At 46.9% G+C, this 18,475-nt stretch overlaps 1 protein-coding gene across 3 annotated transcripts in view; it reads right to left on the bottom strand.

Annotated features, from left to right (window-relative positions):
• LOC114694224 (cytokine receptor common subunit beta-like) overlaps positions 1–16,505 on the bottom strand; it is a 29,346-nt gene extending 12,841 nt beyond the window's left edge. Inside the window, exons 1-4 of one of the 3 annotated variants that reach the window (XM_028871069.2) lie at positions 16,418–16,505; positions 14,895–15,043; positions 2,758–2,928; positions 1,578–1,701 (exon numbers count right to left, since the gene is read on the bottom strand). In XM_028871069.2, coding sequence (XP_028726902.1) covers positions 1,578–1,701; positions 2,758–2,845 — 212 coding nt within the window. In that variant the 5' untranslated portion in view covers positions 2,846–2,928; positions 14,895–15,043; positions 16,418–16,505. Of the gene's footprint in view, positions 1–1,577; positions 1,702–2,757; positions 2,933–14,894; positions 15,097–16,417 lie in introns of all 3 variants that reach the window. The other 2 variants (XM_037197643.1, XM_037197644.1) reach the window with 2 other exon arrangements.
• Positions 16,506–18,475: the final 1,970 nt, after the last annotated feature.

Consider the following 18,475-nt stretch of genomic DNA (forward strand, 5'->3'; position numbering starts at 1 on the left):
GGATGTCTTGCATTATTAAATACTGCAAAAAGTGCACATTAGGACTAAAACTGCAGGGGAGTGATGTTTTCTTTCATGAAACATAGATTAGATCGGGGCTTTGTTATCAGGGCTTGTTTTAACCATAAACAACGTTTGTGTAACAATCAATAAGCATGCTTCTGCGCTGCTGTGAGGGGTTCAGACCTTCAGAGAAAGGTCCTCCCTGCTGCCTCAGAGCCTAATTACAAAATCAAAAACAAACCAACAAAAAACCCAACAACATGACAGATTAATAATATCTCTCTAGATGTGCAGTGCCCAGGACATCCATGACCCAATGACCTTCATATAATTGCAGCACGTGTGTCTGAAACCCCGATCACACTGAAACTCATGACCACTTGGTAACTGCCTCGAAGCGCACCTGAGACCAAAGGGACCCTCTCCCCAAGTCCCTCCAGAAGTCCTACACTTTGACACCCACACACAGTGGTCTCTGCCAACTCTGTCCCTGGAATCTTGTTCGGTTTGTACACTTGGTCATCAGTCTTTCCCTGGCCCTAACCACTTGTCCCTGAGTGTTGGCTTTCCTGCCGCAAGCAAAACAGTCCTGAGCCCTGTCACAAGGAACGAGGCTTTCATTGTGTGTGTTAATAACAAGCATGTCGGGACATAAGTGAAGGAAAGGGGGGACTTGTTTTGGTGCAGGATTCAAAGGATTTCACTGAGTAAGGGGCCAAGAAAAGACTTGGGGTGATGGATTGGGGAGATGGTGTCATCCTGGTGACTGTAAGTAGTTTGGATGGTGATGGTGTCTGTGTTGCTCAGACTGCATCTCACTGGGGGACAAACATAGTAGTGTTCACTGAGAGGCAGGAAAGGAGGTAGAAGCCATTTTCAACCAGCCCTCCCGGTCATGAGTCAAGCTACCATTCTTCCCAATTAACAAAGTGAGACGTGGAGTCGGAGTCAAGGGCAGAATTTGGCTTATGGTGTTGGACTAGAAATGGTGGATCCTCATCTGAGCGTCTCTGCTCATGGCCCATGGTGGGCTCTCTAAAGACTGCATATGGATAAGAAGCCAGGGCCTTATTTACAGATCTCACACTCTGCAGTGGACAGAGGAGAAAAGGGAAGCAAAGACCAGAAGGAGCTGTCAGAGACACCAAAGGACCTTAGTGAGTGTGGCGGCTTTGAGTCACGTGAAGGTGAACTACAAGGAGGTCATCCTGGGCGGGTTGGTAGATGAGGGCCCAGGCTGGGCCATTTGACTTGGGGTATTTCTGAGTGACAGGTGCAGTTTGGTTGCCTTGGAGATAGCCAAATCCTGGGGGAGTCCGGCCAGGAAAGAAATCCTGGGAAGACGTGAGGAAGTGTGAGCTCCTGAGAGGAGGCTGTGTAAGGAGCAGAGGAGTAGGGACAGGATGCTCAGGGCAGGAGACTGCTGCGGCCACTGCAGGGGCTGGGGGGCAGTGCAGCACAGAGGCAAGGTGACCAGGGATGGTGGCTGCACATGATTGGTGATGCCGGGGTGGAGGGGGTTGGTGGCAGCATGGTCCTTGTGTTGTAATCCCAATGGACTCAGTGGTACTCACTTTTCTAGCTTGCGATAGAGGGTCATGTTCATGAGGCCCTGGTCGTCCTCCATGTCGGCCCAGCTGCAGATGATGCGGCTGGTGTAGTCATTGTAGCATTGCAGAGTCTGCAGAGGGACAGTCTCTGAGGAGATAAGAAGGACAGTCACCACCTCCCTCCAGTGCCCCCTGCCCCCTGGTTTTGTTTGTTCATTTTTGTTTTTGTTTTTTTGAGACATGGTCTTACTGTGTCACCCTGGCTGTACTGAAACTTGCCATGTAGACCAGGCTGTCCTGGAACTCACAGAGATCCCCCCCGCCTGTGTCTCCTGAGCGCTGCAGTTAAAGCCATGCACCGTGAAGCCTGGGTTCCCACAACTCTTTTAAGCACCAGCATCTCCAGCTTCCTGCTGCGGCCCACCCTGGTGACCAGACAGATGGAGGGCCCTGAGCCTGGTGGGGCTGTGTTGGGGACTCTGCTCTCTTGCAGAGATCGTGAGTGTGCAGTGGATTCTCAGCTGTGACTGCACGTCCTGGCTGCACAGGCCCACACTGGAGCATTGCTCTGGCCTGCCCTGTTCTCTGAGGTGTACTTGGAAGGATACACACAGTGACCTTGAAATGTAGCAGCCTCTCCCTGTCCAGGGTCCGGATCTGCTGATTTGTTCTCTGAACCTGGGCTTGGGAAAGGGGATGTGGCTCCCACATTGTCATGGAGGACTTCTAAGTGGCACTGAGGACAGTCTTCCAGCCTCAGGAGCCTCTAAATATTCCATAAGGCCTCTGAGGAGAGGAGAGAGCTAGAGATATTGTAGCGGGAGGGTTTTAGGTCAGAGTCGCCAAAAACAAGGGTTAGGAGATCCTGAAACCCTCAGAGGAGCAGAGTGTCTGGGTGAGGGGCAGAGAAGATGCTGGCTCACTGGAGCTTGGACTGAGCCCTATGTGTACAGAGGGACACCATTGGGCCGGATGCTCCAGGTCAAGGATGAGCAGGAAGCTGGAGAACAGTGAAGAGAAGGACCCAGGGGAGTCATGAGGGAGGAAAAGGATAAAAATGAGGGAAAGGAGGAAAAGGAAGACAGAGATGGGTACAGTGGCTGGAGCTCCTGGGGTCTGGAACTTCGGGGGGATATGGTGGGCGTGGCTCCTCCCAGTCTCAGCTAAAAAGAAGGATGGAAAGGGAAGGGGCCTCCAGACTTACCTTGTGCCTCTGTCACACCATGTCCCCAGCAGAGAGCCACCAGGGCCATGTAGAGCAGCCCCCAGGTCAGTGCCATCTGCTGGTCCATTCTGGGACTTGAGGTGGCTGCACAGTGGACTGTAGCTATGGGCAGGGTGGTGTCCTCATTGTTCTGGGGTGCTGTGTCGCTGCCTGGCTGGGGGTTGGACCACACTCGTGTTACAGGTCTTATGATTCTTAACTCACAGACTGCAGAAGGGTGTGTAGGCTGAGAGCTGCCCAGGACAGGGATGATGCCAATGGCCAGAACCCAAACAATAGGTCCTGATGTGTGGTGCCCGGGACTTTTCCCTTCCCTTAAGCCTCGTTGGCCTAAAGCATGACCATGAGAGAGGTGGGGCTGTTGGCTTCAGAGGCAGCATGCCCCTCAGACCATGGGGCAGCGCCCTGAGATGGAAATGAGGCTGTTTCTCTTGAACCAGGCCCCACGGAGGAGCTGAGACCCACACCTTTGAGGGAGCCAGGTCTGATGGCTGCCTTGTCTCTGTCTCTGCACAAACACACACACACTCACACACACACACACACATATACACACACACACACAGACACACACACACACGCGCGCACACACAGACATAGACACACACACAGACATAGACACACACACACACAGACATAGACACACATGCAGACATAGACACACACACACAGACACACAGACACACACACACACACACACACACACGCACACACACACACAGACACACACACACAACACACACACACAGACATAGACACACACACACAGACATAGACACACACACACACAGACACACAGACACACACACACACACACACACACACACACGCACACACACACACAGACACACACACACAACACACACACACAGACACACACACAGACACACACACACACACACACACACGCGCGCACACACACACACACACACACACACACGCACACACACACACACCTGCCCCTTCTCTAGCACATGCAGAGCCTGGTGCTCCCCCCGCCTCTGCTCCGTTTACCATCTGTCCTCCCTCAGGCCCCTCTCCTTCCCAGTTCCCCTTTCTCTGAAGCCTGGGGATTTCCTCATTTTCTTTGGTTCATCTGGGAAGTACCAGAGGAGCAGAGCAGTTGCCGTGTGGCCCCTTCTCCTACAAGGTCACTGGAAACTTCAGTCAAGGCACACAGAGCACTCACACCTGTCTGTCCATCTATCACCTGTCTATCAATGCATCTGTCTACCTTTGCATCTATAAATTACCCATCTATCTACCCATCCTTCCATCTATGTATGTACACACCTGTCCATTTTTCTTTCCATCCATGAATATGTAATAATGTATCTGTGTCTGTCTACACATTTATGTATCATCTATCTGTCTATTTATAGATCTATCATCTATCTATCCATATATCGTCTATTTATCTCTATCATCTGCTGTGGGATGTCTTTCTGTGTGCTGTGAAGATGTGTTGCTCCCATTGGCTAATAAATAAAGCTGTTTTGGCCTATGGCAAGGCAACTTAGAGGCAGGTGGGAAATCCAAGTAGAGATACAGAGAGAAGAAAGGGGAGTAGGGAGAGATGCCTAGCCACTGCCCAAGGAGCAGCAAGGTACCAGCAGACCGGTAACAACACGTGGCCACATGGCAAAACATAGATTAACAGAAATGGGTTAATTTAAGATGAAAGGGCTAGCTAGTAAGAAGCCTGCCATAGGCCATATAGTTTGCAAATAATATTACACCTCTGAGTGATTATTTTATAAGTGGCTGCAGGATCGGGGAGGGGGGGTGGGGGTCAGGTGGGACTGCAGGTCCACGTATGACTGGAGAAACGTACCACTACATTTGGTGCCCAATGTGGGGCTCTCGAATTCCTATAAAGCCTAAAAGAGTTTAAAAAGGGCTTCTAAACACACAATAACAGAGCTCAAAACAGCTTCCAACTTGTGTCTCTCATGTGGGCCATGGTACAGAGTCGCTGCAGCATTTGGGCTGGAGCACAGCACAGTGGATTCCCACATTGGTACACAGAGCTATCTCCAAGCTGCGTAGCATGCTACATGGCGGATTTAGCTTTTACTCATACAGACAAAAAGGGTTTATGGACCAGCTGCACACTACCAGGTGGCAGCATGAACCCCAGAGTTGGCGGGGTAAATGTGACTCTCCTGGGTACCTCCATCATGTTGGGAAGCTGAAGTGGGCGGAGTCAGCAGCCAGGCTGCAGCTTAGATCTTAGCCACACTTCTGTTTGCAATGATCAGAAAAAGGTTAAAGATACACAGAAGACAGATTCAGAAGGAATAAACCTCTAAATAGTTTACATTAAATGTAAAAATGTACTTGGGCTTGAAAGAGAGAGGAAAAGGAGACTAGACAGTTATATAAAGAAATAGTTTTTAAAAATAGTCTTTAAAGAGACAATAAAAGTAATATAACAAGCTACATAAAGATGAAAATCACATAGAGAGACTAGATTATATTGTCTTTGGGATTTTTAACTGCAGAAAGACATTTGATTGTAAAGACTACTGAGTTAAATAAATAAATATATATTGGTTTTTTTCTAGACAAGGTTTCTCTGTGTAGCTTTGCTCCTTTCCTGGAACTCATTCTGTAGCCCAGGCTGGCCTTGAACTCACAGAGATCCACCTGCCTCTGCCCACCAAGTGCTGGGATTAAAGGCATGCGCCACCACCGCCCAGCCTAATATATATATATATATATATATATATATATATATATATATATATATATATATAATATATAAATAATATATAAAATATATAATATATATATATATTTTAAAGGTAGCTTGATTTCAAAACTTGTGTCTAAGGATTCATTGATTTGGAAAAGATGCTCTGCATTTGTTTCCACAGAAGATGAGAACCTGTGAATTTCTTCCAGGCTAATACAGTTTGACCAGCCAAGACCTCCTGAAAGGTCTCTAATGACAAAACAGCCAGATGATCCAACATCCAAAATCAGCTTCAAAGCCACTGGCTGAGACAATCCATCCTCACAGACTACTGCAGCCAAGATTTAACTGCAATTCCTAATTTTCTCAGGATCCCTATAAGATTACCATCATCCCCAATCATCAGGAAGTAGTAAAAAAAAAAAAGCTATGCCTAAATTCCCCAAATATTGTTTATAAATGCTTATTTTTATTTAAAGGAGGTTGATTATAAATGCAATCTCTTTATAAAGAAGGAAAGGGGCTATTATAAATATGATAGGATGAAAGGGTAGATTATTAAATCTACTTTTAAAGAGCAACAACTTGTTTAAAATGTTTTATATTGCTATAGATTTTAGTTAATTACAAATTTAATTTTCTTATACTGTATATATATATATTTCTACTCTTGTTTAAAGTATATTTATGCAGCTCATTTAAAATTATAATATATAATTAAGAAATACAGATTAACTGGGTTTCTTTGGTACATGCCTTTAATCCCAGCACTTGGGAGGCAGAGCTAGGCAGATCTCTGTGAGTTCAAGGCCAGCCTGGTCTACAGAGCGAGATCCAGGACAGGTACCAAAACTACACAGAGAAACCCTGTCTTGAAAAAAAATGAAAAAAGAAAGAAAGAAAGATTAATTGTCATCTAGGATAAAACTTATTATTGTCATGCTAGTTAAGTTTTTTAGGTTTTAGTTTTTTCAATTAGGTAGGTAGTCTTCAAACACTTCAAAAACTTACAGAATATGGCATTTAAAATGTTTTAAAAACTTAGACTTTCTGGACAGTGAGACACATCTGCTCCTGGCAGCACCAATTTATTTCAAAGAGGAAGATGGGCATCGAAGACACTTATTTTCTTTCTTGGCACAAAATTGCCTGCTGGGCAAAGAACCGCTCTGTCTGGACTGCTTGACAGTATGTTATATAGACTGGGCATGCAGGACCCATGAAAAAATGACCACTAAATTTTGCCAAAACAAGGCAGGATGATCCTTCAGGTTGCTGCTTTGCAAAAGAGACTGCCAGATATTCTGCAGGACACAGGGAGAAGTAACTAAAAAACTATAGACCTACAGGCTGAAGATGGATGCCCCAATGTTACAGAGGAACTTTGGAAGGCTGTCCAGGTAGCCAGCTGTCTCTGTCATTCTAGAATTTCAGAAGTTGCATACAATGCACTTCCTATTTACTTAGGTAATATTATATCCTTCTAGGGTCTTTGATGTAGTTGAAGACTAAATAGTTATAATTTTCCTTGGTCATGATAAAAGATAAGTAAGATATGAAACCTTAGACTCACAAATATAGGATGGTAAAATATTTTCTTTAATTTTACCAAATACAAATTGACTACATATTGTAACAATAATTCCTGCTTGATAACTGGTCTATTATATGTAATTTTGCTATGTTAAAATTAAAACCTTCCATTTTGATTAGATAGAAAAGGGGGAATGATATGGGATGTCTTTCTGTAGGCTGTGAAGATGTGTTGCTCCCATTGGCTAATAAATAAAGCTGTTTTGGCCCATGACTAGGCAGATTAGAGGCAGGCAGGAAATTCAAGCTGAGATAAAGAGAGAAGGGAGAATAGAAAGAAGCACCTAGCCCCCGCCTAAGGAGGAGCAAGATACAAGCAGACAAGTAATGCCATGGATATGTAGCAAAACACAATCATCTATCTATCTATCTATCTATCTATCTATCTATCTATCTATCTATCCATCCATCCATCCATCCACCAATCTATGTATTCATATCTCTACCTCTCCATTTCTATCAATTTATCTATCTGTCTTATCTATCTACCTATCAATCAATTATCTTGCCTTATCTATCTCACCTATCTCTTACCTAGCAATCATCTACCTATCTAGTCAGTGCACACCTTGACTAGAACAAGTGTAATTTTACCCCAGAAGGCTCTACATAAATGAAAGAGGAATCAGTAAACAATGTAAAATGATGGAATATTCCCTTTGAAAATGATAACATGACTGACACATAATAGCGGCACACACACAAATCCCAAACCTCTATCCCACACCACTCCCCAAACGAGAGGCTAATTAAGAAATTACAGACTAAGGATGCAGTCACATCAAACCATTGAAGCCTGCACCCTTGAGCTGTCTAAGCTTAATGGAATCAAAGGATTCTGAGACAAAGAGTGATGGAGGTACTTGGAAGCCCAACCCCCTGCCTTTTATAAAGTCAGCAGAGTCACCTAGCAAAGGACAACATGGAAAAAAAACCCAAAACCAAAACAAAACCCTACAAAGATACCCCAATGTCTTAATCTGGGAGGATTTCTGTCACAGAACATCACTGACTGAACAGTTCATAAAAACCACAGACATTTATTTCTTGAAGTTCTGGAAAGTGGCGAGGCCAAGGGCAAGGCACACGCAGGTTTGAGGTCTGATGAGGCCTCTTCCTCATGGGCTTCTCACTGCTACCGCCATAGTGGAAACATCAAGGGAGTTTTCTGGGATGTGTAATATAAGGGCACTGATCCCCTCAAAGGGCTCTTATCCGGAGACCCCTTTACTCACCAAAAGCCCCATCTCTGGCATTCTCTCATTTGGGATGCAGTTTCAAAATAAGAGTTTTGGGGGACATGGGTCCTCAGTCCCTAACACTTTAAACCATTAAGAACAAGTTTTCATCGTTGACTGAAACGACAATACAGCTGTGTCGTGGAAAAATAGGAGAAGAGTATTTAAATACACACAGAGAATTTACATTAGCACCCGACTAAGGTTCAATGCCCACCATCAGCCAGGGAGTGGGCAGAGAGCTTTGCAAAAATTAACACATCGGGATGAAGGCAGCTGTTACAGTCCTTGAAGACAGGAAACAGTACAGGGATGTTGAGTGACAGGCCCATGATGTCACAGCTGTGAGAGACAGGCTGGAACTGAGCCCAGGCTTAGCTTAGGTCTCTCCTTCTCTAACTGTGCTTCCCTGGGAGGTCGTATTTCCTGATTGGTGGTGGTGGACGTGTCCTGTGTCTGCTCCAACACAGACTGCTCTGACATACTTTTATTACCAGACAGAGCCCAAGGACAGGAAAAGTTGAAGTTCTGAGCCTGCATCCTTGGTTACTGCAGAGCCGAGAGCCATTTAAACAGACTGCTGTTGTCAAAACAAGATGTCTGAAGACAGAGACCCAGGGGTTTGGAAAATCATGCAGTGATGGGTCAGTCACAGAAGGGAGCCCACAGACAAGCACCTGACTGGGGAGGATGTGCGAAGGTGAGGACATGGACAGCAGGGGACACGGTCTGCAGCACCATGGAAGCTCTGAGAAAGAAACCAAGCAGAGGCAGAGGATCAGGGACACATGTGCCCATGTGCCAGCTGCCCAGCTGTGCCTTGCCTTCTTGTCTCAATTTGCACAGAATAAAAGACAATGTCCTCACTCTCTCCCGACACTAGGCATGGTCTCAAAACTAAATGCTGTCCAGGGAGATGTGAGTGGAGCCCTAGATGTATCTTTCCCAAAGGTCACTTAAAAGACACGGACTTGCGAGGGAAAAGGTCTGATTTATTTTCCCTTCTTCTTTTCTTTCATTCTCTAACCTGTATCTCAGAAGTGATGGGTGGAACTCCAGCAGCTGTTTTGGATCATGAGGTAAGGATGGAAGTCACACCCAAGGAACGTGCAATAGGAAGAGAATCAGGCTTCCTCTTGTCACTCTAGAGTGACTACCACAGCCCAAGATCTGCTCCTGGTGTCTCTTTATGTGAGGGGAAAATTAAACACCTGTGGAGTTATGCACCATTTGTGAGAGTTTCTATATGCAAGCAAAATGTACCAGGAAATGCCCTCTGGATATAAAGGAGATGACTGTCTGCTAACCCAGAAACAAGAGGGAGAAACTTGACTCAAAGAGGGGGCTGCTGGATAAGGGACAGAGACCGAGTTCAAACCTTGAAGTTCCCCCATGGTAACATGACATTCACTTATGCACTAATGTGAACATTCAGTCTTTTAAGAATAGAAGGGCAACCCTAGAGAAGCTTCCAGAAGGAAACGAACAGCAAGCTGCTTCCAGCAGGACAAAGGTCACATTAGCACACAGTTTCTCAGGAGGGACCCTGGTTTCTAACCACACACTGAGGAGACAGGGAGATGTAGCAGGTAAAAGTATTTGCAAAAGCCCGACAATGTGAGTTCAAGTCCTAGGTTCCATAGTGGAGAGAACTGAGCCCAGAAAATTATCCTCTGCCCTCCACACTTGCTGAGGTCCATGTGTGCCCTGTGCCACATAAACAACAATAAAAACAAGTTAAAAAGACCAAGTTCTACTTGCTGTTTAGGGTCAATCAAAGTGTTTGGTTACACGGAGGCTGGAAGAATCTTCAGATATTTCCTGAAAAAGTTATTTTAGCTGTTTGTCTTCAGGAAAGACAGATTCCAAGCAAGCCAGCATGCCATATCGGAACAGAGACACTAGTTCAGCTGGGAAGAAAAGCCAGTGTGTGAAACAACAGTGAGAACACACAGCAGTGGGGAGGGCGGGGTCAAAGCTCAGATGACTAAGGGGAGGCAAAGCTCAGATGACTAAGGCGGGGGGGGGGGGGGGGGGGGTGGCGGCTTTGAGGCTGAGGTGGAGGAGAAATGAAAACTACCTTTAGGAGGACACAACATGTTAATTAAGCCCAAGTGCTGGCGTAGAGTTATATTTATAATTAGGAGGGGTTGTTCACATGTAAGGATTGAGTCAGGGCCATGGTGTGCATTCAGTACCAGCTACTAGGGAGGCTGAGGCAGAATTATTTCAGATTTGGAGTTGGGGCTAGCCTGGGCAACACTGTGAGAATCTGTCTTAAACAAAACGGAACAAGTAAGGGTTAAAAGTCACTGAGGATGAAGGGTAAGCGTAGAGAGAGGAAGGCTGAGGAGAAAAGGGGGGAAACAGAAGTGTTACTTTGTCCTAATTCCTGAGTTTATGAAGAAGTAGAATGTTTGGGGGGTGGGTAGCAGACAGAAATTTACCCCAGACAAAAACAATTCCACAAGTCTTTTGGATACTGATTTGTTGAAGGAGAGTACATGGTGGTCACAAAAGGAACGTTTGATCAGGGAAGGAGGGTCACTGAGAAGTCTACTCAGTGTATCCCCAGCAAGAGACAATAGCACCAGTTTACTTGACAGGACAACGGAAATGGTTAACCTGCAAACTGTTCTGATGTCCTGAGTGTGTCTGCCTGAAACTCAGGGCAGTGCCAGAGCCAGAGGGGACTTGTAGGGCTCCCCTCCTGGCCAAGGCAGGCGTGGGAGAAAGTCCCACCTCTGTCTCCAGTGACCAGTTATGCTGAGGACAATCCTGACGCTCAGGCAACAGAAATGAAGGATATAGAAGGATTTTTAATGCCCTGGATGAGCTGATTCTGAATCAGAAGAAACAGAAGAAAGAGGCATGATACATTTGCAAAGAAAAAGGAGTAACAGCAGAGAAGGCAAAAAATAAAAATGATAAGGAATATAACCAAGTGTGTCAGATCTCAGAAATGGAATGCTGTCTCCAGCCACAGAGAGGGAGAGGTTCTGAACACTTGTGACTGGTGACTTGTGGTTAATGAGGGAACCATGCTTTTAAGTTAAACTGTTTCTTTACATCATACCCTCCATTCCAAATCCAGAGAAGATTAAAGATCTGAAACTCAAAAGTAAAACATGAAGAGCATTAAAAACACATCTTTAATCTTGGGGGTTGAGTAAAATATTGAAACCAGAAACCACAAAGCAAAACAAAACCCAAACCAGAAGACAAGGCTGGAGCGGTAGCTTGGGGGTAAAGGGTCTTCTTTGCAAGCATGTGGACCTGAGTTCAAGGCCCAGAAGCCAATGAAGATAAAGCTCAGTGCGGTGGCATGCACTTTTGGTCCCAGCACTGGGGAGACACAGAGACACAGGCAGATCCCAGGGACTCGCTGACCGGCCGGCCTCGGCTACTCCTGAGTTCCAGGCATTCGAGAGACTCTGTCTCCAAAAGAAGGTGGATTGTACCTAAGGATGGATAACCAAGGGTGTCGTGTGGCCTCCACATGAATGCACATGTGCACCCGTGCATCCATGATCACATACACAGAGCAAACTAAACAGTGACAGTTGATGGAAACATTTTATGTGACACTAGTCATCCTAACCCTGACAAAGGAAAAACAGAACAGAAACCCAGGGAACTGTATTTTCATCACAGGTAAGTAAACACGATACATGGACTGAGTTGGCCCTCAAACATGTGGATAAAGACATGAAGGTCAGGACAAAGGGGAACTCCATCCTGTGCACTGAGACTCGGAGGGAAGGAGGGCGTCGCCTTCTGAAGCTTTTTTAGTGGGATGACAATACCTGCTAATACTTGATTTTATTTATTTATTTATTTGTTTTTGTTTTTCGAGACAGGGTTTCTCTATGTAGCTTTGCGCCTTTCCTGGAGCTCACTTGGTAGCCCAGGCTGGCCTCAAACTCACAGAGATCCGCCTGGCTCTGCCTCCCAAGTGCTGGGATTAAAGGTGTGCACCACCAACGCCCGGCTTATTTTCTTTTTTATTATTAAGAAATTTTTTATTCATTTTACATAACAAAAACAGATCCTCCTCTTCTCCCTCTTCCTGCCCCCCTCCCCCCACCACCTGCTGCTAGTATTTTAAACACACCTCTGGGATATGACTCAAGTCAGAGATGCTGCAAGACACCATCAGGATAGAAACTGTTCTAGTCCACAGAGGAAATAAATCGGCCCCGGGAAAACACAGACAAAGGCGGCACAAAGCAGAGCCTGAGAAAGTGTGGTGGGAAAGGTTCCTTGTGTGTGTAGCAAAGTGGGAAAGGGGTTTCTGGAGTAGGACAGACTGACTGATGCTGGGGAACCTGAGAAAGACAGCCTGTCTGGAGTGAGGCGAATCATCCCTTGCATCTCAAAAGGAAAGGAAACCTGGCCCTGAGGGGGAAGCTTTACTCCAGTGGAGGACAGTGAACGAAAGGAGACAAGATGCTGGTGAAGAGCCCAGAGCCTCTGCCAGAGGTTCCTGAACAGTGGGTGCGGCACAGCAGTGAGAGCTGACGGGTCTCACCAACCAAAGACTGTGGAAGCGAGTGTGGAGCTGGCCAAGAGGCGAGCCGAAGAGTCCTCTACATCCCATCATTCCTTATGGAAAGAGGTGAACTTGGCACCCTGTCGGGGAGCAACAGCCCAACACCTGCTTGTATTTTAATTTATATATACAAATTACATAATATAAATATGTTATACATGGAAACTTGGTTTTTAGAATACTAGTGTGGAAAAAAAAACTATATTCTAACGGGAGCCAAGACTGGTACATTGCCGTTGAGAGTCACATTAGGAGAAGTGCTGGATTTCCTGTTGATTATTTTGTATTGGTTTATACCAATGGGATGGTATTGGTAACTTTGGACAAACGCCAACACCTTTTGCAGTTGGTTTCTTCATCTGAAAGGGGTTTGGTCCTCTACATTGCTTCTGTGTCTAAATGCTGCAGACATTTTCCACTATCCATCCTTAGAAATGACTTAACTGGCATGCCAAACGGCCACTGTGGGGTTTTCCTTTGTTTGTTTGTTTGTTTGTGGTGTGTTCACACAGCACTTCTGTAAGCAGTGTTTGTTTAGTTTAAACCATTCACTAACCCAAAGCGACGGTTAATAAGCCCATGTCTCTGAGATCCTCAAAAAAATAAGTCAGATTAGGAGGAATGTGCTGAAGCCAGAACTTTTCAAATTCAGCAGAGGATTTGAGCTTCCTTATCCAGATGTTATTGGATAATTTAAAAGCAGCCACTTCTGAACATCTACTTATAGACACACAAGTGCAGTAACATGTCGCCAGCATCCATGACTCTAGATTATCCTAACCCTTAGTCAATCAGGTGTCTGTGTCTTTGACATTAAATACTGATGAACCATGTCCTCTCCTACAGTGCTGGGACATGAGCAGCTTGGCACAATAAAACTAAAAATGATGAATGGATGGGGGAGAGTTGCCAGGGGTGAGTGTAAAGTTTACTCACCATGAAACTACAAAGAAGCAAGATATGAATTAATAAAGTTAGAATCTGAATATGCAAAAATGTTCTGGCAGGGCCTCTAAGGAGGGAAACCCCTACAGTCAGGCCCAGGAACCTGTCTGGTGAAGCTACAAGTCAGTCCCCTGTGTGAACACACACACACACACACACACACACACACACACACCTTCCTATACCCCGGCACTCACCCTCTGCCATGGTGGAAAATCTCAAGGCATGGGAATGAAACAATTCACCAGGTCAAATTTGCTGTGAGAGTTTCAATAAAAGCAGTTGCTGTGAACAGAGACGCAGTGGGAAAAGCCCTACAGAACAGGAAAGAGAGTTGTGTCCCTAAGAGCGGATGGGATCCTTTTATGATTTGGAATGTGGTCCTAGGGTGACAGAGCGTCAGTTATGGAGGAGGAAGAATGCTCAAGGGTCTCGGGCCACTTACTTTTTACAGTGTGAAGGAACCTAGGAAAATCAAAGAAGCTGTTTTCAGGCTACTTGTGCTGTGGTCAGTGTTGCTAAAGAAATCAGGATTTCAGGTTTAATAAATTTTAATATATTTCTCCCGGGACTGCTGAAGTGTGTAGAAGTTTTGCAGAAAGCAGCTGAGAGGTGAGTCCTTAGGCAGATGAGACTGAGTGATACCATCACAAAATCCGGTCAAGAGGGTCTAGAGCAGTGGTTCTCAACCTTCCTAACGCTGCGACCCTTTAATACAGTTTCTCATGTTGTGGTGACCCCGGCCATAAAATTATTTCCATTGCTACTTCATAACTGTAATTTGCTACTGTTATGAATCATAATGTAATTATCTGTGCTTTTTAATGATCTTAGGCTACCCCTGTGAAAGGGCTGGGGTCGCGACCCACAGGTTGAGAAACACTGATTTAGAGGAAAGGCCGCAAGGGTAAGACCTTCCTGAAGAGCAGCCAGGCCACCAGCAGTAGCTGGAGCCTGAGAACAGGTGTCTCTATACTCAGCAAGCCTAGGTGAAGGAGCACACCCAGGCCCCGTGGGCCCTGTGACTTAGCACTAAGATTCCTGGCACAGACAGACAGACAGAATGTCCTAGGAGACCCCAGGGACTCACCAGGGAAGGACGGAGGTCTGGGGTCAGATGAGGAGAGAGCGGCGGCAATGGAGGCGCTCACGGAGCAGCATCACCGACACCCCTCGGGTTCCAGTACCGGATGTCAGGGTCCAGCAGAAGACTTGTTAGAGCCGACCACATGGTAGGGTCTGAAAAGACATTGCAGGCCATGCAGACAGAGAAGGCGTCTTCTTTGAAAGCCCTTTAGAAAGAGGTAGGGAGAGGAGAGGCGCTGCACCACAGAGAAGTAGGTGAAGGTCCCTTTCCATTGCCAAATTAGGCTCAAAGGCACTGTGTGCCGGGTTTGAGCAGGGCCTGAGCCTCAAGCAAATTCTTGGATTCACAGTGGGTCATGAGATTTCTCTCAAACAATGGTTAATGTACGACCTGTGGGACACGGCCTAAGGGACGCATGAGCCAGTCAGTTTGTGAGCTGTGAGATGTGACAGTGGTCAGGCTGGCTCTGACTCCAGTCAGCAGAGGGGCTGAGTGTATAATCGTCCAGCAGGGACAGGTCCCCTGCAGTGTGATGAGACATCTCCCAGCCAGCACCTTAGGTACAGAACACACACATCTGGTCCTGAGTCTAAATGACCTATAGTGGTTCAGAGCACAGTGTGATGAGAGAGAGAGAGAGAGGGAGAGAGGGAGAGAGAGAGAGAGACCGAGAGAGAGACCGAGAGAGAGACCGAGAGAGAAGAGTGAGAGAAGGAGAGGATGAGGACAAAGAGTAGAGAGAGAGAGAAAAGGACAGAGAAGGAGAGAGAGAGAAAAAGAAAGAGAGAATTTATCTACAGGACCTAGTATAAAGAAGTGCTGGAGAGAGAGAGGGTGATTCAGAACTTCTCACGGTACTGGGTGTAACTTGACAAGCTCACTTGGGACGGGCCCAGGACAACCAGGTTATCCAGCACTCTGTCTCTGTCCCTCTGTCTCTGCCTCTGTCTCTCTCGCTGTGTCTCTCTGTCACTCTGTGTCTCTCTGTCTCTGTCTCTCTGTCTCTGTTTGTCTGTCTGTCTGTCTGTCTGTCTGTCTGTCTGTCTGTCTCTCTCTCTCTGTTTCTCCTCCCTCCATTTCTAATTGAGAACAGAGGGGTTATGTCTCCCACTCTCCCGATCCCACAGAAGGGTGGCTGAAAGCCCAGGACAAGGACAGAACTAACTTGTGGGTGGCAAAGTAAGATGGAACAGGGTGTTTACCCCCAGGTAGAGCTTTCAGGGGAGTCCTCCCTGCCACCAGACCTCCAGTGACGAAACTGACCCTCACAGAGCCCCAGAGCAGCCCTAACCCTAACCCTCCCAGAGCTCTGGCTGTGTCCCCGGCTGGCACAGTCCTGGGTGCCCCCTCCCCTACAAACTGCCTCAGGGTTGGCGACCTAGTCTTCCCAGGGGGGCCAAGTCTTACCTCCTCAGGTCCCCAGAGCAAGATACCACCCCAGCTCCTTCTCCTCCTGTCCCTCTCTGTCTGGAGACCCCACAACCCCTCCTTTGAGCCCGTGTCTGCTCTGCAGCAGGAAGCCTCACCTCTGCATCGGCTTCAGGCAGCCTCCTTCGGGAGCCTCCAAGCAGCAGCGAGCCCTGGGCGCTTCCTATTTATTTGTGCCACGTCGGGAGGAAACAGAGAGCAGAATGAGGAAGCACCAATGCCCTTTCATAAGCAGCTTCGCCGGCTTCTCAGAATTGCGGACATGCGTCTCTGATAATACGCACGGCATTTATTTCTGCCAAGGACACTGTACCCGACCGCCTCCTCGCCAGCTCTCATATACACTTCACGTCTCAGTCCAGGAATGGTCTCCTCCATGCCACCTTCCCCGACCCCTCTGGAGGAACAGGGGGCAATAGTCACCCTCCCCCTGAGCGTGAGCCCCAAGTCAGGCAGAACTAGGGTGGACCCCAAGGGCTCCACTTCTCAGCATGTGGCCTTATGTAAATTAGCTACAGGTGGCCTTGTCAAGCCTTGGGACCCCTTGTGGTATTTTTCTAGAAGCACCTACAAACCAGAAGGATTTTGAGGGAAAACCTATGTTCACAACCCTCGGTAAGCAACAGAAGCATTCTGAATTTCTGGGGGTCTGCTCTCCTTTCTCGTTCCTGCCTTAGAGTCCACTGTGACCTGCCCCCAACTTGGTCCTAGGGCAAATCAGGGTCTACCTCCATTCCCCTCCCCCAGGGCCAGCCATGGCTCACACCTCCTGACTGGGTGTGAAGTGAATAAATGAATGGACAAAAGAATGAATAACTCTGAGGCTGGTGGGGTTGCGATGAGGTGAGCGAGCCGCTCATTCGGGGCAAATTTAAAGGGGCACCAAAAGAGAAGTCATAGAAGTGAGTGATAAAATGCGTGTGAGTGACATTGTGAAACAGTATGTGAAAACACAAAGCAATGAGTGGAAAAATACAGTGGATGAGGTGTCGGCCTTTGTTTTTAGAGAAGGGCACCATCGGTGACACACTGGTCATTTCTCATTTCCCAGTCCAGAAGTACAGAAGAAATACAGAAGCAGGAGGCCGGACAGCCAGGAGAGGGACCCCTGGGCAGGGGACAGTTGTCAGCTCAGGATGAGCAGAGTGGGTCAGGAGCAAGCTCAAAACTACCTGCCGACCTCTGACCTTATCGTTCTTTTCTTGGAGATCAGTGTGTTCAAATCTTATGCTTTTCGTCTATGAGGGGGCAGATGCCTGATTTTCAGACACAGCAAGTTCTGTTTTACTTGGTATTTTCTTTTATTCATCAGAAAATGAAAGTCAAGAAAAACCACAGTCTGCCTGGGAATGACGGACACAGTCCACGGGGTGGGCAGCAGGTAGATGGAACACCCTTGGTTTGCAGTGGTGTTAAATTAAGTACTTGTAATTCTTTTCACCCATGAAATAGCTATGCCATAGTAACTGGTGCCAAATGGCACTGGGGAGGAATCGTGTCAACCCATGAGAGGCTTTCACTGTAAACATGGGACAGCCACACAAGGCAGGTGGCCTCTGTCTGACCACTGAATCCACCATCCAATGTGGCCTTGAAATTCAAAGAAGTGAGTATCTCTTCACACATTGCATAACTGTTTCCCCAAATACCTCATGTTTGAGAAAATTAACACATCATCCAGACGCCCCAACACTCCATGCACAAAGCATAAGTGAATTGATCACATCCACCATCTCCACCACACAGGACACTCCAGACATGTAAAGTTGACAGGAAATCCCTTGATTCTTTGCTCATAGTCAGTGACAACATGTCTCTGTTGGCAACCTCCTCGTTTGGGGAACGGTGTCAGACTAGGTCCCTGTAGAGTCCTTGCTGTGCGTGTACCACAGGGGGTGTCACCCATCTCCGGCCGCCTCTTTCAGATACCCATCCCTTGCCTAACATGGAATGAATTTCAAATCTTGCCTTGGAGAGTAGGAAGTGGGGCTGAGTCAGGGCTGGGGCTCAGCTGACCTCAGGTTCCTGTACATAGGAGTCAAGGGCCTCCTTCACAGGAGCCCCCAGGGCAGTGGCCGAGCAATGACCAGTGGGAGCAGGCCATGGAGAAGTACACAGCAGCCTCTGTGTTTCCCATGGGCTATTGCTCTTGAACT

Source organism: Peromyscus leucopus, chromosome 20 (genome assembly GCF_004664715.2).
Source record: "Peromyscus leucopus breed LL Stock chromosome 20, UCI_PerLeu_2.1, whole genome shotgun sequence".
In the NCBI taxonomy this organism is placed as follows: domain Eukaryota; kingdom Metazoa; phylum Chordata; class Mammalia; order Rodentia; family Cricetidae; genus Peromyscus; species Peromyscus leucopus.